General features: G+C 34.0%; 2 protein-coding genes across 9 annotated transcripts; both read left to right on the top strand.

Annotated features, from left to right (window-relative positions):
* Nucleotides 1-60: 60 nt before the first annotated feature.
* Nucleotides 61-11,303, top strand: slc5a6b (solute carrier family 5 member 6). 5 transcript variants are annotated; one of them, XM_083545500.1, is made up of 18 exons: nucleotides 61-113; nucleotides 207-293; nucleotides 396-433; nucleotides 592-955; nucleotides 1,134-1,199; nucleotides 1,307-1,358; nucleotides 1,924-1,991; nucleotides 2,082-2,236; nucleotides 2,387-2,527; nucleotides 2,630-2,759; nucleotides 2,853-2,941; nucleotides 4,723-4,835; nucleotides 8,316-8,386; nucleotides 8,543-8,629; nucleotides 8,714-8,898; nucleotides 10,173-10,279; nucleotides 10,547-10,668; nucleotides 10,777-11,303. In XM_083545500.1, the coding sequence occupies exons 3-18, from the start codon at nucleotides 426-428 to the stop codon at nucleotides 10,903-10,905; spliced, it is 1,887 nt and encodes a 628-aa protein (XP_083401626.1). In that variant the 5' UTR covers nucleotides 61-113; nucleotides 207-293; nucleotides 396-425; the 3' UTR covers nucleotides 10,906-11,303. The 5 variants fall into 5 exon arrangements, with proteins under 5 accessions (XP_083401626.1, XP_083401625.1, XP_083401628.1 ...); XM_083545499.1 differs by lacking the exon at nucleotides 61-113 and having other exon boundaries at nucleotides 153-293; XM_083545502.1 differs by lacking the exon at nucleotides 61-113 and having other exon boundaries at nucleotides 153-293; nucleotides 530-955.
* Nucleotides 11,304-12,816: 1,513 nt separating this feature from the next.
* On the top strand, nucleotides 12,817-24,354 carry adgrf3a (adhesion G protein-coupled receptor F3a). 4 transcript variants are annotated; one of them, XM_083545496.1, is made up of 18 exons: nucleotides 12,817-12,857; nucleotides 13,558-13,615; nucleotides 13,995-14,007; nucleotides 14,113-14,247; nucleotides 17,086-17,226; nucleotides 17,375-17,454; nucleotides 18,396-18,454; nucleotides 18,595-18,719; nucleotides 18,939-19,152; nucleotides 19,243-19,463; nucleotides 19,612-19,755; nucleotides 19,850-20,037; nucleotides 20,277-20,462; nucleotides 20,585-21,892; nucleotides 21,988-22,029; nucleotides 22,148-22,183; nucleotides 22,865-22,945; nucleotides 23,046-24,354. In XM_083545496.1, exons 2-17 carry the CDS (start codon nucleotides 13,565-13,567, stop codon nucleotides 22,925-22,927), a joined length of 3,006 nt encoding a protein of 1,001 aa, XP_083401622.1. In that variant the 5' UTR covers nucleotides 12,817-12,857; nucleotides 13,558-13,564; the 3' UTR covers nucleotides 22,928-22,945; nucleotides 23,046-24,354. The 4 variants fall into 4 exon arrangements, 3 of the variants coding, with proteins under 3 accessions (XP_083401622.1, XP_083401620.1, XP_083401621.1); XM_083545494.1 differs by lacking the exon at nucleotides 12,817-12,857 and adding an exon at nucleotides 13,184-13,245 and having other exon boundaries at nucleotides 18,939-19,148; nucleotides 19,239-19,463; XM_083545495.1 differs by lacking the exon at nucleotides 12,817-12,857 and adding an exon at nucleotides 13,184-13,245.
* The last annotated feature ends 5 nt before the right edge of the window (nucleotides 24,355-24,359 follow it).

The raw sequence follows: 24,359 nt of genomic DNA, 5'->3' as shown, positions 1-24,359 counted from the left end.
CGCGCTTCACGGTTCGTTAATGACCTCCCATTCCGTCACTGTATACGATTAGCGTTGGGCAATAAATACACGCTGGCTACAGGGGAAAGGAGTGCGAATTTATGACAGTGACGGTAACACGATGAGATTATAAGAATGTAATCAGTTTGATTATCTGATCCGTACTGTGATTGATGACAGGTCAAAAACCACGTGTTTCGTTACAGGTGATTTGTCAATGCACAATTCACAATGGCGCACACGTGAAGAACTACGTTTAAGAATGGTCTTCGCGTCTGTTGCGACTTTCTCAAGTAAGTTAGAAACAGGAATGAATTGGTTAATCATATAGAGTCTAAGACATATTGTATTGGACTGTTGAATGTGTCTAATGAACTCTATGAATGATCTCTTAGATCATTTCCTGCAAGGTTAGTTTTTGGATTATGCCAAGGTAGGCTGAAATGATCACTTTTACTAAAATAGATTGTGTTGAAATCTTTTTAAAATACTGAATACTTAATACCGGTAATTCTTCTTAAAGGAGCAGGTGCTCCCCTATCCCTCCTGGATGACTGCAACAAATCTGTTCTCCTATCCCCCTAACTAAAGCCCTGACCTTCTCAGCATGGACAGCACTGGACAGAAGTACTTCAGTGCTATTGACTTTGTGTTATTTGCCCTGCTCCTGGTTGCGTCCATGGCCATAGGGCTGTATTATGCCCTTTCTGGAGGACAGCAAAGGACCACACAGGAGTTTCTGTTGGCTGACCGGAGTATGAGGTGCCTGCCCCTTTCCCTCTCCCTCATGGCTTCGTTCCAGTCTGCTGTTGCAATAGTGGGGACGCCGGCAGAGATCTACACCAATGGCACACAGTATTGGTTCATTGGCTGCGCTTATATCCTAGGGCTCCTGATCCCAGCCCACATCTTCATTCCGGTGTTCTACAGACTCCATCTCACTAGTGTTTATCAGGTAGACTAACGTTATTTAATAATGTCTGTTTATGAGTAGTCATTTATTTAACGGTACAACACAAGTGTGGGAATAGCTCATTATATATGAATTTCTGTGGACAATGCAGCAAAGTAAATGCAAGCATATTATACATCTTAAAACATAAATTAAAAAATTAATTCTTTTGGCATTACAGTATCTGGAACTACGTTTCTCTAAAGCAGTCCGAATTTGTGGGACGGTGACCTTCATTTTTCAGATGGTAAATACTTCCGAAAACGAATATAATCCACACGGTGTATTCAAGAATACTTTGATTAAAACACTAATTTTTGCATTGTCAATCAATGTTTGTTCTTGTTCATGCAGGTTATTTATATGGGTGTCGGAATATATACTCCAGCTCTCGCACTAAATACAGGTGTGTTTATTTACTTATTTATTTTTTTACTTAGATTATTATTGTTTATTGTATATTTTTGTACATCTGGTGACCTGGTAAACCCTTCTCAAAACTATAGGGCTTCCTGAACTAAAATGTGAAATTTAATGGCAAAAGGTTTTGGAAACCTGACTGTCACTCTCCTCGCACACACGTGTCTTCCCAAAATTGTCACAGGAAAATTGGAAGCACAAAATTCCATTGTATTCTGTGGCATTACAATTTCCTTTTAATTGAATTAATGGTCCTTGTACAAAAATGCTGTATACAAATACAAATGTTGTCTGGCAAAATTATAGAAATAATTTCACTTACAAGGTACAATTTTTGCAATACAGGCAGATAAATCTCATGTTGTTTAAAACTAAAAACGAAACAACATTTTTTAATTTTTTTATTAAAATTTTTTTGCTGGAATTCAGAAAAAGTGATACATGGCTGGGTTTCCCAGAGAGCCACACATTTATAATACTTTCTAATACTTACATATACCAGTCTAACATGTCTTACAGATAATTTTTTGTATCTTGTCGTCTACATATAGTTACTGGTTTTCACTTGTGGGGAACAGTGTTAGCAACTGGATTGGTGTGCACAATATACACAGCATTGGTGAATACTGTCTCCTCCTTTTCTGTGCCTAGGAAAGCATGCTGATTTTCTTAAATTCTCTTTCTTGACTAATATTTGACTTTCACATAGGGTGGATTAAAAGCAGTCATCTGGACAGACGTTTTTCAGACTGTGGTGATGTTTGCAGGCCAGCTTGCTGTCATCATAGTGGGGGTGCAGCAGGCTGGGGGTCTTTCTGAGGTTTGGCGGAAAGTCACAGAGGGAGGCTTGATCTCTGGCATTGAGTGAGAATAAATTTTTTTATTGATTGTAACAAAGAAATTATTTGATATGAACTCATATTGGGCTTGGTTTAAATAATTCACAAAGAAAAATAAAATGACACTCGAGATTTGTAGTGGATTCCTTACCAGTATTTCTTTGGTTCCTCCAAGTCTAAATCCTGACCCGACTGTGAGACACACCTTCTGGACGTTGGGGTTTGGTGGTGTTTTTTTGATGCTCTCTCTATATGGTGTGAACCAAACGCAAGTGCAGAGGTACCTTAGCTCTCGCACAGAAAAAGAGGCTGTAATGTAAGTAAACCTTACATTTTGCTATAACACTAAAGCTTGGACGATGGCATGTGGAACATGGATGTTCCTCTTCTGTAGCTCACACTATACATTGTCTTGTAGGTCATGCTACATGGTGTTTCCATGTCTTCAGGTTGCTTTGGGTCTAAGCTGTCTGATGGGGATTGTTATGTTTGCATGTTACGGTGGGAACAGTGCATTAGACCAACTGTATATCAAATCTAAAGATCAGGTCAGGAAAAAAATTTTTATTGATTACAGTGGGTTCATTTTTATTTCTTTTTTTATTTTATTTTTTAAATATGTTAATTATGTTGCACAATAGATGGTCCTATACTTTGTCATGGACATGCTGCAAGATATTCCTGGACTGCCTGGACTGTTTGTTGCATGCTTATTCAGTGCATCTCTAAGGTATGGACAAGCTACTGCATTTGGAAGGCACTATAACAAATATAACAACAAATCCTGCTTTAGGACCAGATTCTCAGTGTGCTTTATTACCTTTGCCTGCTGAAAACTAGCAATGCAAGATTTCAAATTGAAATAATTTTAACTGTAGCTCACATTTCATATAAAGATTGAACACTTTTAATAAAAACACATGAACACCTACTCTTTCATGCAGTTATGCATTCTGGCTGTCATATAGCAACAACACAGTGTTGTATTCATGCAGATACAAAACAGGGCATTAACTAAATGTTCACATTTAACATGTTTATCATTCTGTTTGATTTGAGTAGTTACTGAAATTTACTTCTGCCACATAATTGGCTACATGAATAATTGTATGAATATGCAGGTGTACCAATTAAAGTGTATGTGAGTGTATGCCACTATTTATATATATATATATATATATATATATATATATATATATATATATATATATATATATATATATATATATATATATATATATATATATATAAAATATAAAGAAAAACATAGAGACCTAGACCAAAGACCAAAAGGGATGTCAGGAACAAGATTGTAGACCTGCACAAGGCTGGAATGGGCTACAAAACCATCAGCAAGAAGCTTTGTAAGAAAGAGACCACTGTTAAAACGATGATTCATAAATGGAAGAAATACAAGATAAGTCAATCGCCCTCGCTTTGAAACGCCATGCAAAATATTACCTCATGGGGTGAGGATGCATGCAAAATATTACCTCATGGGGTGAGGATGATTTTGAGAAAGGTGAGGGATCAGCCCAGAATTACATGGGAGGAGCTTATTAATGATCTCAAGAGAGCTGGGACCAAAGTCACCAAGAAAACCACTGGTAACACACCAAATCCCTCTGCTTAAGAATGCACTTGAACAGGCCTGTCTGAAGTTTGCCAATGAACACCTGAATGATTCAGAAAAGGTTTGGGAGAATGTGATGTGGTCATATGAGATCAAAATTCAGCTCTTTGGCATAAACTTGTCTTGCCGTGTTTAAAGGCAGAGAAATGCTGAATATGACCCCAAGAACACCATCCTGTCAAACATGGAGGAGGAAAGATTTTGCTTTGGGGTTGTTTCTCTGGTAAGTGTACAGGAAGACTTTACCACATAATTGGGGCCATGTACTGTAGAATCTTCGATAAGAACCTCCTGGCCTCAGCCAGAACACTTGAAGATGGGTCATAGATGGTCTTCCAGCATGACAATGACCCAAAACATACAGCCAAGACAACAACCTGATGGTCTTGTAGGCCATTACAGCCTTGTGCAGGTCTACAAACCTGTCCATAATGTCCTTTGACAGCTCTTTGGTCTTTCCCATGGTGGTGGAGATGTTTGAATGGAAGAGGTGGATTTTGTGACAAGTGTGTTTTATACACATAACGAGTTGATATTAGGATTACAAGGGGCCTAAAGGGACAGAATTAATTTGGGTCTGTGGGAGTCAGAATTCTTGCTAATTTGTTACCGGATCAAATACTTATTTAACTCGAACAAATACAAATTAATTTATCATCTTTCTATTTTTTATGGATTTTTTATATATTTTGTCTCTCTCTGTTAAAAATTTACCTACAATAAAACTTTTAGACTCTTAATTTCTTTGTAAGGGGTAAACTTACAAAATCAGCAAGGGGTTAAAATAATTATTTTCTCTACTGTATATAAATAAAAATGTCTTAAGAATAGAGTAATGTATTTGCATTGATTTGTGAATGTGTTTCTCTTCTCTGAAGTACAATATCCTCAGCTCTCAATTCTTTGGCTACAGTAACAATGGAGGATTTTATTAAGCCACAGTATCCCGCTATATCAGAAGCTAAAGCCACCATACTGTCCAAGATGCTTGGTGAGTCATTGCTTAAAGGATTTATATTATAGTACATGATTGAAGTTTTTTTTATTAAACAGAAACAAAAAGTACATTTTGGGGTGTGTATGTATGTATATGTAAGTAAAATAAGTATTTGAACACCCTGCTATTTTGCAAGTTCTTTCACTTAGAAATCATGGAGGGGTCTGAAATTGTCATCGTATGTGCATGTCCACTGTGAGAGACATGAGCTAAAAAAAAAAATAATAATCCAGAAATCACAATATATGATTTTTAAACTATTTATTTGTATGATACAGCTGCAAATAAGTATTTAAACACCTGTCTATCAGCTAGAATTCTGACCCTCAAAGACCTGTTAGTCTGCCTTAAAAATGTCCACCTCCACTACATTTATTATCCTAAATTAGATGCACCTGTTTGAGGTCGTTAGCTGCATAAAGACACCTGTCCACCCCATACAATCAGTAAGAATCCAACTACTAACATGGCCTAGACTAAAGAGCTGTCCAAAGACACTAGAGACAAAATTGTACACCTCCACAAGGCTGGAAAGGGCTACGGGGAAATTGCCAAGCAGCTTGGTGAAAAAAGGTCCACTGTTGTAGCAATCATTAGAAAATGGAAGAAGCTAAACATGACTGTCAATCTTCCTCGGACTGGGGCTCCATGCAAAATCTCACCTCGTGGGGTCTCAATGATCCTAAGGAAGGTGAGAAATCAGCCCAGAACTACACGGGAGGAGCTGTTAAATGACCTGAAAAGAGCTGGGACCACCATTTCCAAGGTTACTGTTGGTAATACACTAAGACGTCATGGTTTGAAATCATGCATGGCACGGAAGGTTCCCCTGCTTAAACCAGCACATGTCCAGGCACGTCTTAAGTTTGCCAATGACCATTTGGATGATCCAGAGGAGTCATGGGAGAAAGTCTTGTGGTCAGATGAGACCAAAATAGAACTTTTGGGTCATAATTCCATTAAACGTGTTTGGAGGAAGAAGAAGGATGAGTACCATCCCAAGAACACCATCCCTACTGTGAAGCATGGGGGTGGTAGCATCATGCTTTGGGGGTGTTTTTCTGCACATAGGACAGGGCGACTGCACTGTATTAAGGAGAGGATGACCGGGGCCATGTATTGCGAGATTTTGGGGAACAACCTCCTTCCCTCAGTTAGAGCATTGAAGATGGGTCGAGGCTGGGTCTTCCAACATGACAATGACCCGAAGCACACAGCCAGGATAACCAAGGAGGGACGAAGCATATCAAGGTTCTGGCATGGCCTAGCCAGTCTCCAGACCTAAACCCAATAGAGAATCTTTGGAGGGAGCTCAAACTCTGTGTTTCTTAGCGACAGAAGAGAAACCTGACTGATCTAGAGAAGATCTGTGTGGAGGAGTGGGCCAAAATCCCTCCTGCAGTGTGTGCAAACCTGGTGAAAAACTACAGGAAACGTTTGACCTCTGCAATTGCAAACAAAGGCTACTGTACCAAATATTAACATTGACTTTCTCAGGTGTTCAAATACTTATTTGCAGCTGTATCATAAAAATAAATAGTTAAAAAAAATCATACATTGAGATTTTATTTTTTATTTTTTTAGATTATGTCTCTCACAGTGGACATGCACCTACGATGACAATTTCAGACCCCTCCATGATTTCTAAGTGGGAGAACTTGCAAAATAGCAGGGTGTTCAAATACTTATTTTCCTCACTGTGTATGTGTGTGTATGTGTGTGTATGTGTGTGTGTGTGTGTGTGTGTGTGTGTGTGTGTGTGTGTGTGTGTGTGTGTGTGTGTGTGTGTATGTATATATATATATATATATATATATATAATATGTGTGTATGTGTATCTATCTATCTATCTATCTATCTATCTATCTATCTATCTATCTATCTATCTATCTATCTATCTATCTATCTATCTATCTATCTCTATATGTATGTATATATATATATATATATATATATATATATATATATATATATATATATATATATATATATATATATATATATATAGAGAGAGAGAGATAGATATAGATAGATAGATAGATAGATAGATAGATAGATAGATAGATAGATAGATAGATAGATAGATAGATAGATAGATAGATAGATAGATAGATAGATAGATAGACATACACACACACACATACATATATATATATATATATATATATATATATATATATATATATATATATATTAGGGGTGTAACGATTTATCTTGCCACTATTTATTGCAAGATAACTACAAGGTTACTACAAGGTGGGACAGCTCAGTGGATATGTTGGCGCGCTATCGACTATAATCACAACCTTGAGAACGCTGACATCAGTGATGCTAAAGAAATAGTAAACCTATTTGAACGGCTGAAAAATGCCACCACTGTCTTGTCTAATGAAAATGCCACCGTCACTCATTGTGACTCCCGATTTAGATCGTTGCTCCACCTATTTCCTGATCAACGCGAAGAGGTTTTCCACCGTTTGAAGAACAAATTAAACCAGTTACAGCAGAAATGTCTGCATTACTAATTGTTTGATAATATGGGTATGAAAATGTAGATATTCTTTTTGCAAAAAAAAACTGTAATTTTATTTTTGCACCTCTACCTTTTTAAGAAGTTGTTTTTTAAATTTGAACTATCTTAATTCAAAAATAATTCTGTAGGTTAATGTTAATTTAGTTTAAACCTTGAAATGTTTTCAATTCTTTAAGTCGTATGTACAACAAAGAAAGTTATTGAAAATTAGTTAGTTTTGGAAATAATTGTTTTATTTAAATTCTTTAAAATATCATGCTACATATCGTAATGTGAACAATAAATTGAGATGCGTATCGTGAGCTGTTGTTACACCTCTAGTGTGTGTGTGTGTAATATATATATATATATATATATTACACACACACACATATATATATATATACCAGGCATAAATGTTTAGCCACCGATCAGGCATAACATTATGACCATCTGCATGAACTGTCAAGCATTAACAGCATTAACTTCTTCAGCAATTTGAGCTACAGCTCATCTGTTGGATCAGTCCACACTTCATACACCACATGCATCAATGAGCCATGACCCTGTCGCCGGTTCACCACTTTTCTTTCCTTGGAAAACTTCTGATGGATACTGCCCATTGCAGACCGGGAACAGCCCACAAGAGCTGCAGTTTTGGAGATGCTTTGAAGAAGTCGTCTAGCTGTCAAAATTTAGCCCTTGTCAAACACACTCAAATTCTTACTTTTGCCCATTTTCCTGCTTCTTACACATCAACTTTGTCTAAAAAAAGTTTACTTGCTGCCTAATGTATCGCACCCACAAACAGGTGCCATGATGAATAGATAATCAGTGTTATTCACTTTCTCAAGTCATAATGTTATAATGTCATAATTTTATGCCTGGTCTGTGTATATTATATATATTAACTCAACTCTTCCCTTCAGATTGTGGTCATTTTGATTTTGTTTCTAATCTAGCCTTTTCATATGGCCTTTTATGCCTTGCTATGGCCTATGCTATCCATTTGCTGAACAGTTCTGTTTTACAGGTAAGCATAATTTTAAATTAGATCTCCAAAATCAAAATATTAGGAGTAACAACAACTACAACCAAAAAAACTATAACAAGCTGTAATAGAATGATACATGCTTAGTACTATAACTCTTACTTCGATTAAAATTTGACACAAATTCTTCATTTTAAGGTAGCTCTCAGTATCTTTGGAATGGTAGGCGGTCCTTTGCTGGGGCTTTTCTGTCTTGGCATATTTTTCCCTTGGGCCAATAGCACCGTGAGTATTCTCAGGAGAAATTTTGTTCATTTGAATGGTGAACAGTGAGAAACTTTAAGAAATGTTTTGTTTTATTTCTTGTAGGGTGCAGTAACAGGACTTGTTGCTGGGCTCATCATAGCCTTCTGGATTGGCATAGGTGGATTTGTGGCTCAGATGTCATGCACTGCCACTTGGTGTCCACATAACGTCACTTATCCTGTATCAACAGGAAATATGACCATGAATACAGTGACATCACTAATACCTGCAGCCACTCCTAAACCGAGGTACCAGGCTGACACTTACCTTTTTATAAATATTTTTGTTAGTTTTAATAAGAAAGTTTATTAAACTTAATTTTGTCAATGTCTTATAAAATAGATTATATCCAATATTGCAGACTATGTCAATAATTTTTGTTAATTTGTACCCTTCTGTACCCTGTTCTGTACCCTTGTGGGGGAAAAAAGGATACTTAAAGAGAGACAAAGACTCTTCCCTGCATTAGATTATTTCTTAATCACAACGCTCGCAGGAAGAATTATCTTCCCAACACCAGTGATTTTTCTAAGCTATCATGCAAATAGCGTTATTTGTCATACATGTATCACTTATAACAAAATTTCTGCAATAAACTACTTCAGAATATTCAAACACATTCCATAGAAATATGATTCAATTGTTGGGGGGAAGAAAACACTATCATGGTTCTCCAGTCAGTCAGCAGAAGCATATTTGTGGACTGCTCTGCCTCGTCATCTTTGAATATTATACTGAACAAACATTTTAGAGTGGCCTTTTATTGTGGCCAGCCTGAGGCACACTTGTGCAGTAATCATGCTGTCTAATCAGCATCTTGATCTGCCACACCTGTGAGGTGGAAGGATTATCTCAGCAGTGCTCACTAACACAGATTTAGACAGATTTGTGAACAATATTTGAAAGAAATAGGCCTTTTTTGTACATAGAAAAGGTATTAGATCTTTCATTATTAAAAATGGGGGTAAAAACATGTTTATATTAGTTCACACGATATTTGTAATATCTTTAAAGCCAAACAGAGGTCGCTGTAATCATTGTTTTTTAAATGTGCTTTTGTTGATGAATTTAAATGGTGGTATACATATTTATTTTGTTATTATATATATTACTTTTAAAGGGTTAAATTTATGACGTGACTTTGTTTCAGTTGTGAAGAAAAATAAACTTGAGCACAAAGCCATGTGCAGTAAATATATGCAGACCAATTAACTTAAGCCTTTTACTGCTTAAATTAGAGGTCATCAAACAATATGTACTTTTGCCCAATTAAACTTGCAGCTGAATATTTTGTTAGCTGGGCTAAGACGAATGAAGCTGCCGCTAAAAATTATGTCAGAGGAAAAAGAGAAAAAACTTGTATATGTTTCTTGTTTAGTTTGTGGTGAATTTACCACACACTGCTGTGGATAATAGAAATAATCAAATTAAGAAGTAGTTTTTTTGTTATAGAGATTGACATTTTATTAAATAGATTGTTTAAATGTTTGTACAAAACACCCATTGTTTCTTTGCCTTTTAGTAAACCTGATGGGCTGTATGGCTTCTATTCCCTTTCATACATGTGGTACAGTGCTCTCAACTCCACTGTTGTGATCATTATTGGACTTCTTGTCAGTCTAATCACAGGTATGAGAATCATTTGTGCACCTATATATATTAGAAATATTTCATTTCACGATTTATTCCCATGAGAAGTGAACTGGCTATTCTAAATTGTCCCAGGGTTTGTAGTGTGTACTTGTGTGTGCATGGTGCCCTGTGTGACTGACCCATCCAGTGTTCCCAAATGTGCTGCTCAGCTTCAAAGCCACCAGCAGCTGGATCATGAAAAACACTTACTAAAGATGGCGACGTAAAGAAACGTTTTATGGTTTATGGTCTTTGTTCATGTAGGTCCAATGAAGAAAAGAGACGTAACAGAAGGCACTGTTTACCCTCTACTGAATAACATATGTTTTAACTTTCAATTTCTGCTGAAAACCAAGCCTTGCTGCGGCTCAACTCCAGAGCACAGGGTAATAGCAGCGAATCTCCAATTGTAATCTACTCATCGCACATATTAGCTTGCATTATTTTGTAGTTGTGATTGCTGATCGAAGCCTATTTTTTAAATATTTCCACAGATTACTGCTTATTGTGAACAAATGAATGGTGTTGTCAAGCCAGAGAGAGACATTGGAACAGAGGAAGAAATAGAGACATTTTTGCCACTTAGCCATAAATCTTATTTAGAGAAGGAAACCTCAGTGTAAAACATCATGTCGACTTTAATATACTTTTTGTTTGTTTGTTTACAAAATCTATTTATCATTAGAGCTGATTCAAGTTTTTTTCCTTTCCCTTTTTTGGGCAAGGAGTAGGTTATCTGAAAAGCTGCATACAAATAGGAACTTTTACACTGTGTTTTTTGGTCATACAAACCAGAATGCAATTATTGAATGTTTTTAATAATTAACTTCCTCAGTAAACTGTGACTCGTTCTTCATTAGCTGATCGTTGATTTGATACTTTTTTGAAGGTTTGTTACCAATGCAAAACGTCAAAGCATACTGTCATACTGTAAAAACAAGATAGAGCATATTACATGCAATTGCTGTAACAAGGCTGCTCATGCTGTTGTTTATTAAAAATTTACCTTTCCTAAAATAAATCAGTGATTTGTCTATTATGTCTATGAACACCAAGTTACATTAACACTTTTCATATATTCTAGTATTGTATTGGTCTTGAATACATTTTACATCTAGAAACATTGTACATTATTTAGCATATTTTTAGTAAGGAAAGATCAGCATCGAAAGAATGCAAATAGTACTACAGCAACGAGGAAACAAACCTATTCAAATATGGTTCATGTACACCCTGAGGTTTTTATTTTTCTTAGCACACCATTCCTCTAATTTGCATTAATCACACCACCAAAACTGAAATATCGACACTGAAAGACAACTATTTATAAAGTAGATCTGATATAAGCAACGGCTCCAATGAATTTACATTTAGACAAGGACTATATTTTGTATTATAAATTTGTAATTATAAAATTGTATTACATATTAATTACAGATATTTTCTTGACACAAACTGGAATTTTGCATTACGAATTCTTTTTGAAAAGGGTTTTTAAAAAATGCAGTACATTCTGTAAATAAAAAAAACTGATAAATGGGAAATGACATCTTTTTTTAGGAGACAGAACGATCACTTTATCACTGCAAATACACAGCACAGTGGTCAATGGTTTGCTGTCTTGTATTTGTCTGTCTGCTCCAGCAAGTTGATTGTGTTCATTTGACCCAAGTTGCAAATGAGTGTGTCAGTGTTATTTACCCACTGTACCTGGGATAGGTTTCAGATCCATGGTCATTTCCTTAGGCTAAAGCAGTCACTGACTATAAATAAATCAATACACTTTTACATGTGCGCAGTACAACAAAATGCTTTGCTCATTTATATCTGAATACATTTTTCATGAAGCACTTGAAGGATTCGAATCAGAGCCTAATTATGGTTCTTAGCAAACACTCTACAGAGCATTAGGCATTGAGCTCTGTAATTCAGCTGCTATTTTCATGATTGTTTCATCTTAGGAAATCCATGCACTCTCTACTGCAGGTGAGACGGACATAGAGAAGCTCTATGACACAAAGTGTGTCAAAGACCCATCCGAAATGGTGAAACATGAAGCATGAATGAAGCATGGTTCATTCAAGTTCTGGCATAGGTATTTATTAAAATATTTCAGCCCTTGGTGCAATAAAAAAAAGTCTAGTTCCTGGATACGAAAGCAAGGTTGATTTGCATTGCAAAATGAATTTTTGAAATTAAAGGAATTATAAAAAAACCCCACAAAGGTTCTGTTTTAAACAGACAGGATCTGATCATTATGTGATGTTTAATGCAAATGGGTTAGTGAAACAATGTACAAATTGGGTGTTCAGCACAGCATGTTTTTGGACTGTGTACAGCTTCACACATCCCACTTTGCTGACATGAGAGGAATAGGATCAATCATCTAATACACCCTAAGGAATTACACAAACTATAAGGCAAGCTGCATCTCACCTCAACTCACAAACTATAATTATCTTTTACTTGCACTGGAGTACTGCTGCCTCCTAAATCAGCATTTATTTTTGTATTTTGGGAAATGCAAAGCAGCCCAGAGTAAGCAGTAGCAGAAGTAAAATATCACTTTGGAAAGGTAAGAAGAAATTTTGGGTATCATATTCATGTTCAGGTAATATTTCATATGTAGTGAATTATGCAATAGTAGTGTTTAGTAGTACTGATAAAATTTATATCAATTAAGTGTTTTCCATATTTTATTCTTATGTCTATTACATATTTCGCCTTTTTTTGTGCTGAACGTTGTCAGATATATTCCCCAATTTAATTAGGAAATAGACAATAATAACACTTTGATGCTATATTGAAACTGTTTACAAATAACTGCTCAAAAATTATATGTAATAAGAAACAAATTGACCCTTCTTTGTTGGATATGGATTAGGGTAATTTTGCTGGGCTCTACATGTATCCACAGTAAAGGAACATTAACAAAGCAAGCTTACATACAAACACAAGTGTAGGTAAGCACAACTGTAATAGAGTTATCCACTGTGAGAATACTGAATGTATTACTCTAGAGGTCAAGTGCTAGTATCTATTAATTCACATTGAAATAAATTAACTTTATATAGTCATTTAAACATTTTGGATTTTGATGGATTTTAAATGTCCAAAGTTTATTAATAGTGTAATGCGTTTAAATTTTACAGCTTTTCTCTGAATTATTTGATAACCAACCACATGATTGTATTTTGGTATAATCTATTTTGTTCTGCTTTTTTTTTTTTTTCGTGTCGATAAATGCTTCTCTTTCCCCTCTCTCTGACCTATAGCTACAAAATGAAATCCTGCAGGGGGCTCACCCTCATGTTACTGGGGCTGTTTATACAGGTTGGTTTAACTTAGAATTTTAACTGTAGAATTATGTGTAAGGAGTTAAGTTGCTGCAAATAACATGTAATTATTAAATAAGTCATAATGAAAAGGAGAGTTACAAATGATGCTAATTAAATCTGAGGAATGAATGAAACCCATGACACTAGTTTATATCCAACATTTAGTTCATTTAAATGACTGATTTTCTTTATTTTGTATAACTTATTTATTAATTTGCTTTATTTCTTCGTTCATGTTTTCAATAATTTCCTATCCTAATATATATGTATACATTTTTGAATGCTTTACTTCTATACAATGGGTGTATGTTGTTTGTTACACATTTTCAAAGTTGCAACTATAATTTTGCTAATGTAAAATTTTTAACTTTTAGGCTTCATCTGCAGGTAAATTATATTTTCTCATTATTATGAAGTTAAGTAAAGTTTCTATAAAAACACATGCAATTTTTTTTTTTTTATATATTTGTTTTACATGTTTTACTCTCTCAGCAAATACAACACAAACTTACTACTTTGAGCTTCAGATAGAGTCAAGTGCATTTGACAATTTTACCTGGCTGCTTGGAAAACTTACAGAGCTCACTGTCGCACAGGCCGTAGTAAAAAATATCACCATAACAACAGGTAATTAAATATATCTGTCAAATGTGATTTCTTTTTGTATTGCAGTATAGTAATATTATAATGAACTTTTAAGAGACTAAATATATATATTTTTTTATTGATCGCTCTATTTAATTGTTTTATTGGTCGCTTTATTTTACACAATCATATGCCAGCAACACAGTAAAAAAAATCAAACATATACAAGTTAAGATCTTCAGCTAATATTCACATCAAATATCAGAATAGGAAAAGTATGTGATCTCTTTGACTTCATTTATAGCATAGATGTGTGTACCAGATTGAATTGGAATTAATGGAAAGGGTTTAAAAAACTTCTGATCTTCTAGGATTTTAATCCATACCAATATCTAGCATTTACACAGAATTGTGCTTTTCCTGTGTTTGGAGGGTCTGAAGTTTGAAATATTTTGTTGATGACGAATCAGAGAAGGAAAAATCAGAGTGTGCTGAAATGACAGGAAGGCTACATTAAATATATTAACTATATTAACTAAGGGGCCTTTTCTGCACACTCCAGAATGCACATGATGTGATCTGCTATTTGTAGCCTTTCCACTTTGAGGTTTAATATTTTTTGCATTATGTGCTAGTTTTCTTCTCACTATGGTTGTAAAGAGTGTCTATTCCCCAGTGTATCATTGGAAAGGTGGTAGTGTTAGTGATTGGCAACTGAAATGGCAATTATGTTATTGACAGCCACAGAACTCTGGTCAGGGAGTTGGAGTCATCAGATAGAATTTGGCTGTTAATTGGACAAAAATAACACAACACACAGGGTCATGTGCATCAGGTAGTTTCCAGGAATCAAAGTAAAGGAAACAACTGCTTATTACACAAATAATACCATAACATGACAAGTAAAGCACGAACATTAGCCAACCGGTGCAATATGACTCCAGACAAGAAGCATTGGTCTCAAATATCAACAAGTAGCCAAGACAACAGCAGCCACAGTTAAAATGCATGCTAAATATCCATAACATCCTGCAGCTAAAATGAAGATCGCATAGTGGCCATGAACATGGAGACCTGTTACTCACTCAATGTTTTTTTTTTGTGTGTGTGTGCACAAGTTCTAGAGAATTTAAGTCTAAAAATCTTAGAAGTTTCAAAGTTTATAAAAAGCTCCAAACAGCCTTTCTTATACGAAAATCCTTGATCAAATACAATTGTCAAAGTCACAGAACAGCAAGGCCAATTCTCATGATTTTGTTTGTGATCAGGAGATGAATGTGAGAAGATAGATCAGACTTTCTGGCTTTTTTAATCGATATTTGAATTTAGATGGCTTAAGCCACATAGAACAGGAATTTTATTTGGTGAGAACATGTATAGGTAAAGCTGGTCTCAAAGTAAATAATGTTAAATAGCACAAAGTATTTGACTGCATATGACTTTGTGGTGAGAGTAGGGGGCAGGATGAGAAGAGCCTGGAGAGAAGGGGAATAAAAGTCAGTAGGAGTAAGACAGAGTACATGTGTGTGAATGAGAGAGAGGGCAGTGGAGTGGTGCGGTTGCAAGGAGAAGAGGTGGTGAAGGTGGAGGAGTTCAGGTACCTGGGGTCAACAGTGCAAAGTAATGGAGAGTGTGTTAGAGAAGTGAAGAAAAGAGTGCAGGCAGGGTGAAGTGGGTGGAGAAGAGTGACAGGAGTGATTTGTGATAGAAAGGTATCTGCAAGAGTGAAAGGGAAAGTTTATAGGACTGTGGTGAGACCTGCGATGTTGTATGGTTTGGAGAATAAAAGACAGGAGGTGGAGCTGGAGGTAGCAGAGCTGAAGATGTTGAGATTTTAATTGGGAGTAATGATGATGGACAGGATTAGAAATGAGTTTATTAGAGACGTTTTGTGGACAAAGTGAGGGAGGTTGGTTTTGATTTGATTTGATTTGATTTCACATGTGCAGAGGAGAGACATAGGGTATATCGGTAGAAGAATGATGAGGATGTAGCCGACAGGTAGGAGGAAAAGAGGAAGGCCAAGGAATAGGTTTATGGATGTAGTGAAGGAATACATGCAGGTAGTTGGTGTGAAAGAGGCAGATGTAGAGGACAGGGTGGTATGGAGACGGATGATCCGCTGTGGCGACCCCTAATGGGAGCAGCCGAAAGAAGAAGAAGAATTTTGTTGCATATGACTTACTTGCAGTAACTTCACCCACCCACATTCCCCAAATTGTTGCATTCTTTTTTATGATACTTTTCCTGGTTTAGTGCAGCAGTTGTTGCTTGTTTTGGGGGGCATGTAGTGTTTCCTTTAGTCTTCTCTTCAGAAGGCATAATGCTCTTCAGTTCGTATTAAGGTCTGTTGATTGACTTGGCCAGTCTAAAACCTTCCCCTTTTTTTCTCTGATGAAGTTCTTTGTTTGTGGTGACAGTGTGTTTTGCCAATGCCAATGTTGTTTTTTTTCCGCCTTAAATAGACAACTCTCTGCAAGTCATATTATTTTGAAAAGAAAAAAATGTAGTGTACAGGTGTAACCAAGCATTGAAACCAATAATGGATATTTACAGCTATTCTTTATTTAAACAATAAATCTAAAAGGGCACATCTGGTAACATGAAAGATCTGGCAGTCACCTATCCCAATATTTTTAACAACAAAAAAATGGGTGTGTTAAAAAATAAATTAAAAAATGTAATTATTTAATAAAAAATAATTAATTAAATCTACACTCTCCTACCTATCATTTGATCCCTACTTCTAATGCTTTTGCTGTATTGCTAAAATAATTTAAGTAAATAAATTGGGCTTGCAATTCCATATCCTTGTTTTTTATACAATGAGTGCTGTCACCTTTCTCACAGTATTATTATAAACTATCCTTCTTATTTTAGACTGTTACTCCAACAACTGTAGTTGCTCTAAAAACTACAAATGGAGTGAGGAAGTGTGTAAAATAAAACCTGCATGCTGCTCTAATAACAACTGTTCAAATAATGTCCTTCCTGGTGCTATGTGCTTCTATAAAGACAAAGGTAATATACCCAGTTCACAATTTTCAGTACACAATTTTCTTAGTACAATACTATACACTGTTTATTTTAGACTACATTTACGCAAATAGGCAGTTGTAAAACATGCTGAATATAGCAACTAATTCTGCATTTCTTTGTCTTTCTCCAGTGGTTATCAACGGATTGTTTATTAAAGTAAACTACTTTGATGAACCAACTGATGAGCTGAAAAGTAATTTTACTAAAAATGTATGTGTTGCACAACAAGAAATCAACATCAAACAGAAAATTAAGTTACACTTTAGCAAATATTTTAGTGAAAAGGACACTGAATGGTATGGCTGAGCATTTGTGACTGTGTAACATATAATCTGAAATTGAAATGAATTATTTATTTATTAAAATTTATATCCATTATTTTTAACCATTTAATTTTGTTAAATCTCTAATGCATGTTGCTGATGTAAGCACAACTTGGTGGTATAACCCAAGATTATTGTTAACTTGATTGTTAGTTCTGTTAGTTAATTTTTCCTGTTCTCACCAGCTGTTATTTTTGTGGTCAGAAATGCAAGTTTGGCGACCCAATAATTGTAATGATGTAAAATCAGTTGCCACAATAATATTTTTAAATGAACATTTCTCCAAATTTCAGTTAAAGAATTCAATTCAAATTTAATTTAGCATAAAGACTAGGCATTATCTAATATTAACTAATTAACTATTAACAAAAATGTGGCTTTGTTATCAAGACTGACAAATAGACATAAATAAAAATATTTTTACAAAATAAAAAATAATCTTTTATAGATTATACTGTCAGCAACAGCTTAAGTGAAAAGCTAAATGTTTTATTTGGTATCCCTGCATTTGATTTAATGCAGCAGGCACTCCAGCTGGCATAGATTCAACAAATCCTGACAGTCCCTCTCAGTGCTGTCTAAACATGTGTTTCATTGGTGTTGAAATAGTTCCAATTATTAAAAATAATTGGATGGAAATGTTAAATACTGAATATTCAACTTATCAAATGTTACTTTTGTTGTTTTATGTTTCTGCTTTTTTTTTTTAAATATGATATAATCAGTTACAGCATGTCAAAACAGTAGTTTTTTTATTTTATTTAATTTTTAAGTTTGTATTTTCATCTGATTCCTTGTATTTTTATCTGAATCCTTGTCATCTTCAAGCTGACTTTAATGTACAGCACTTTGGACTGGTTTGACTCACTGAATATTACAAGCCTCAGGTAATGACATTGGCAACATAAAAAACTAAATAGTACGTTTAAAATGCTACTGAATTTGCATATGCAGCAAAATAATGTAAAATGACTATACATTAAGCTATTGTAAAAATAATTATGATTTCCTTTTTTTTTAACTAAAGGTCTGGTAGTCTCAAAGGAGAGTTTGTAATGGAAATAAATGGGCCCTTTATGATGAGCACACTTGTTGATCTGACCAAGAAGCTGCAGAAATGGTTGGATGTTTCTTTTAACATTATAACCACAGGTGACTTAATTCTAATAATGTGTTTAGTGCTGTGCCCACAACCATGGTGTCAAATAAAGTAAAATTTTGTACAATTATGTATTGGGTTAAATACAGTTGAAAGGAATATAAAATTGTTTTTATATATATATATATATATATATATCAAAGCAACTTTACACATTTATTTATTTACTTATGTATTTGTTTGTTTGTTTGTTTGTTTATATTATTTTACAGGTTTTGTAAAAATCAGTGTTCCAGGTTTAGTTGGTTATTACAGCATTGCTGAAATCACTTGCACAACACCAGAGAACCTAGAAAATGTGAACTGGAACTTACAGAGGGATGCAACAACACAAACTATTACTAATGGCACTGAAGCTGTGATATATAAAAATGCACTCAACAGTACAGTTCTTGTTAATAGAACTTCTGAAGTTTGGAAAGGTAAGTTGTATTCAATATAATTAATTATTTCACTGGGTATTTCATTTATGTGTGACTAACTGGCAAATTTACCATTTCATTTGAACACAGGGAGGTTTACATGTGACTACACATCGAATGACTTTAGTAACATCATACACAGAGCAAGTGCATATTTGGATGTTGCACTTTTGCCAAACATATTTATCATAAGTGAACCACAATTCCCAGATTGTAGAAAAAATACTGGAATTTCTGTTGAAATCCAGTGTATGATTGAAAACAGCACAGAACCTTACAATGTTACCTGGTCACCTTACAAATCAATGAAAATAAGTAAGTTTCACAAATGTTGCCTTTCAAAGAGATGCTCAAAGAGTTTGCTCATAAACATGCACTGATAAGTTATTACATGTTTGCAGTATGAGTAACCTTTTATTTATTTTTTTTATCTACATCTAACATCATATTACATATGTTTAAGCTTCTGTAGGCAATACCACAATCTACAGTATCAAAACCACCATTGAATGTGCAGTGTTGCCTGAAGTGTTTGAAGTTAAATGTACATTCACAAATAGAAAGAATAACATAACAAGTGCCACTCAACAAATACCCATAATTAAAAGTAAGTCTTCAAATACAAACAGGGCAATTATCACTTGCACAGTTTATTTGTAAAAGTGGTGGTAGTAATTGTAGTTATCATTTTCTTTTTGCAGATAATTCAACTGTTTGCAAAACAGATGGTATCTGGCCAGATGCAAAGGCTAATTTCGCAGCCAAAATGCTATGCAATACTAATGAAATAGGTTTTAAAACAAGGAACTGCAATAACACAGGGGGCTGGGATGATGTAATCTCTCTATGTGTAGACAAAGACATTCAAACCCTGCTGACTGATGCTCAGGTATGAGTTTTTTTACAATTACAACTTTATGTTAACCATTACATTTTTTTTCTTTTTCATTGTGATGATCTACAGCCTAAAGTAAGAGAAGTTTGGTGATTGACAATATTGCTACGGCCATATGTACAAATGTAGGAATATCAGAGTTATGTAAAAACAGCATATTTGTACCATCTTCTGCCACTCAGCTTCCTAATTTTGTAAATATGTGTCCTTCTGTCTTTAACAATAAATAACAGAATCTCCAGAAAGGATGTGGGCTGGTTACAGAAAATGCATACAAACTGTTTGGCCTTTTAAAGACAAAAAGTGAAGATCAGATCATTAATACATTCCCAAATATTAATGCATCAGTTGTCGTATTACAGAGCCTGTATAATGCTTCTGAAATACAAAAGTCTCCATTCAATAATTCAATAGTTTCTGTAAGTAGTGTTATTTATTTTTACATATATACTGTATATATGCCAGCAATATTATAAATATCAACGTTAAGAGTTGCATTAAGCTGTTATAAACTGAATGTAATCTTCTGTGTTTATTTCAGGATTTTACAAAAGCTTCAAGCAATCTTTTGAATGACAGTTTATTAAATACCATTACAAATATAAAAAATCCGGATAAATCTCTGATTACTGATTTGGCTGGAAATTATTTAAAAGCTGTTGCTGGAGTTGTAAGTCAAATCAACACAACCACAGACCAACAAGAAGAAAATGTGCACTTAATAATATGTAACAATGTTGATCCAACATGTGCTAAATTATTTAATGTCTCTGTGGAAAATACGAAAAATGAGACAATTTATCAAATTAAAATAAATAATATACCTGAACTGCTACCACAATATAAAGAGAATAATCGAAGTGACTTTGTATTATCAGTCATGCTTCAAAATGCAAGCAAAATTGATATGGATTTCCCAATCACAAGACCTCGAAACCACAAAATATTCTGTGTGTATTATGATTTTAATAAATCTCAGTGGTCTGATGATGGTTGTAAATGGGGCACTGTAGTTAATCCAAACCGTTGCACATGTACACACTTGTCTGTATTCACAGCTCTAGTGTCTATATCACCTGTGGAACTATTGTATATGGATCAGATAACTTATATAGGTTTAGGGTTTTCAGTTGTTTCACTAGTTCTATGTTTAGTGATTGAGTTTGTTGTGTGGAACACTGTAGTAAAGTCCAATATCTCCCATTTTAGACACACTGTTTTGGTAAACATTGCACTCTCTTTGTTGCTAGCACACATTAGCTTCCTGGTGGCTTCCTCTCCAAATTCAGCTTTGAGTCAGTGGTGTTTTACTTTTACAGTTTTGAAACATTTTGGCTTCTTGGCAGTGTTTTTCTGGATGTTGTGCATGAGTATGGGGCTCCTACACCAAATGATATTTGTTTTTGTTCAGTTAAGGAAAAAAGTTTATTTAGGATTATGTTTTTTTCTGGGTTATGTCTGTCCATTCCTTATTGTGATAGGTACAGTCATCACTTATGACAATGGTGCCCTTAACTCATACTATGTAAATGACATCTGTTGGTTAAAGTATGAGAGTATGCTAGCTGGGTCAATCCATACCTTTATTATTCCTGCAGGTATAATTGTGCTTGTGAATATGTTCACTATGGTTGTGGTTATTAGCAGGATCTTAAAACCAAGTTTGTCTGAAGGAAAAAGTAATGATGAAAAGGAAATTGTAAGAAGTGTTATTAGAACTGTTGTCTTCTTAACCCCTTCGCTTGGAATAACATGGATCTTTGGCTTCGCTGTGCTAATGCTTGACCTCACAATGGAGCCGTTTGCCCAGATTGTAAATTATGCTTTCACAATTCTCAATTCTTTTCAGGTAGTTATCCATCCAATCCTTCATTATTTATTATTCTAACAATGTCTGTTTCCTGTCTTTAAAATAAAAACCTAAACAAAACAATTTGCATGCAGGGTTTTTTCCTTCTACTAACAGGAAGTTTTGGTGAGAAAAAGGCAAGTTGCTGTTTAAAGATTTTTGAAGTGTATTTAGTATTAGAGAGTAAGTGTTTATATATATATAAAAAGCTACTTTAAAAACAAAATTATTTAATCTCTGTGCATTTTTTAAAAGGTTCGAGATGCACTGCTCAAGCGTGTGCGACCACAGGTAATATATATATATTATTATATTATGTATGTGTTTATTTGTTTATTTAGTACATGAATTTTACTCTGGGACATGGGTCTTCAACCTGGGGTCCACGACCCCTAATTAATCCACAGATTAATGTTGAATCACATATTTAAATAGATAAAAACATCAAAATATATATTAAAAAAAAAATAATTTAATACAATTTTTTTTTATCATTATTACATTATAGTTCTATTAAAATAAAAACTCATGTTTATGTAAATGTATAATTGCTCACCTTACAGTAAAATTAAATGTTAAGTTTTATTAAAATTAAAGCTGATGTTCATCATGTAAATAGTCTACCTGATATTAAAAGGAAACTGTAAGAAACTGCAAATCTATTAAAATAAAAGACAAGTGTAAACAACTTAATAAATTGTGATTTTAGATTGTTATGATGCATAAATCTTTTTAAATTATTTGAAAATATATGAAGATATACATACAATGATGCATGTACAAAAATAACATAGTTCTAATTGTCTTAACATAACTTGCATAATACGATCATTTCTATCTATCTATCTATCTATCTATCTATCTATCTATCTATCTATCTATCTATCTATCTATCTATCTATCTATCTATCTAATAGTTAGACAATTTATTAGAAACAGTTTGCTTCAATGACCTTATTGATTTTATTCCAGCATTCAGCACATTATGCAAGCAAATCCTCGAAGTCAATGACTGCAGCAGTTAAAAAAAAATAACTGACTTGTTTTACAAAGGTAAGTAAACTTTATTTTCTCTACCTGACAATGTAATATGTACAACTAAGGAGTAACAAATGGTAATCTACCTGACAAATTTTATGATCATATTTTTTAGGCAAATACAAATATATGTATATATCTCACAAAGTCAACAAAGGCTAGACTTGCTTTTGCAAATGAGGACAGAAACACAACCACTATAGCCTTTTTTGTTGTCTTGTTTATTTTGGATTAAGATAAATCTACATTTCTATTTGTTAAATATGTGAATGTTTTTTTTTTTTTTGTTTGTTTTTTTTTTTTTAACAGAGTTATGTAATCATATAATGCTTGGCTTGTTATTAAACACATTGAAATATTGTTTGTATTAATATTTTGTCTGCTTTTTAATTAAAGATTATGCTTTTAAACATTTCCTTTTGATTAGAAATAATGTGTGTCAATATTTTAAAGAAACTTATCGAGTGCCACACTGGCATGTTATTATTTACTTGCAATAATGTCTTAAATGTTTATTGTGTTTTGTAAATAGTTGCTTTGCTTACATAGATAACTTTACCAAGATAAAAATCAAGCTTAATGACAGTAATGTAACAATATTACTGTAATATTTGGTTAAAGAATCATAATTTTGTTGTATAATTAAATTGGTAATTCTGTTGGGTATAGGCAAAATGCCGGTTGAGTGTGTGTGAATTTGACATTGTTAATGACCTCATGTGATTATTTTATTTATTTTTTCCCTTTGATTTTATTTTATTTTTTTATGAATAAAGCATAAAATTTGATGCACTTTACTTTACTTTTTTGGTTTTCCTTCTCCTCTCTTCTCTTCTCTTCTTTTCTTTTCTTTTCTTTTCTTTTCTTTTCTTTTCTTTTCTTTTCTTTTCTTTTCTTTTATTTTATTTTCTCTTCCAGTAATCACTAGTCTTATCTGGGATCAGTTCTTTAAGCAGCTGCATCAGTCAATGATGCAGACATTGAGTTTGTGCTCTGTAACAACTGACCCACATCTTACATTACATGACTCATACGATGTGTTTTTGAGAAAATGCACACAATGTGTGGCTTTCAGTTTGTTTATCAACTGTGAATGTGTCATCAAGTGTGCGTGTGCAGGATATTCAGAATGTTCTCAAACATGTCGTCCCAACACATGTTGGGACAATCTATCCTATAAAGGAGTGTGTCAGATTTTTTTAGTTTCTGTGATTTCAATTTTTTTTTTTTTTTTAATAACAGGCCTGGTCCTGTTTGTGGATTTCTGTATGATGGATTGTTATTATTATTTTTTTTTTTTATCAAACCTAAACATCTTGTAAATTAATGTTCATGATAAGCATGCAATTTTAATGCCATTTGGGATTTATTTCATAATTAAATTTTAAATTGTCTGTTTGATTAAAGTTATCTTCACATGTTAACATTT

Source organism: Silurus aristotelis (genome assembly GCF_946808225.1).
Source record: "Silurus aristotelis genome assembly, chromosome: 6".
NCBI classification, from domain to species: Eukaryota; Metazoa; Chordata; class Actinopteri; order Siluriformes; family Siluridae; genus Silurus; species Silurus aristotelis.
This window is presented reverse-complemented; position numbering and strand designations above follow the sequence as displayed.

Excerpts from the sequence above, each read along its gene's own strand:
- slc5a6b (XM_083545500.1), top strand. Across the intron at positions 1,359-1,923 it reads AGCTCTCGCACTAAATACAG|TTACTGGTTTTCACTTGTGG; the intron begins GTGTGTTTATTT and ends GTCTACATATAG. Across the intron at positions 2,942-4,722 it reads TTATTCAGTGCATCTCTAAG|TACAATATCCTCAGCTCTCA; the intron begins GTATGGACAAGC and ends TCTTCTCTGAAG.
- adgrf3a (XM_083545496.1), top strand. The coding sequence starts at position 13,565 with ATGAAATCCTGCAGGGGGCTCACCCTCATGTTACTGGGGCTGTTTATA. Across the intron at positions 17,455-18,395 it reads AAAGTAATTTTACTAAAAAT|CTGACTTTAATGTACAGCAC; the intron begins GTATGTGTTGCA and ends GTCATCTTCAAG. Across the intron at positions 19,756-19,849 it reads ACAAATACCCATAATTAAAA|ATAATTCAACTGTTTGCAAA; the intron begins GTAAGTCTTCAA and ends TTCTTTTTGCAG.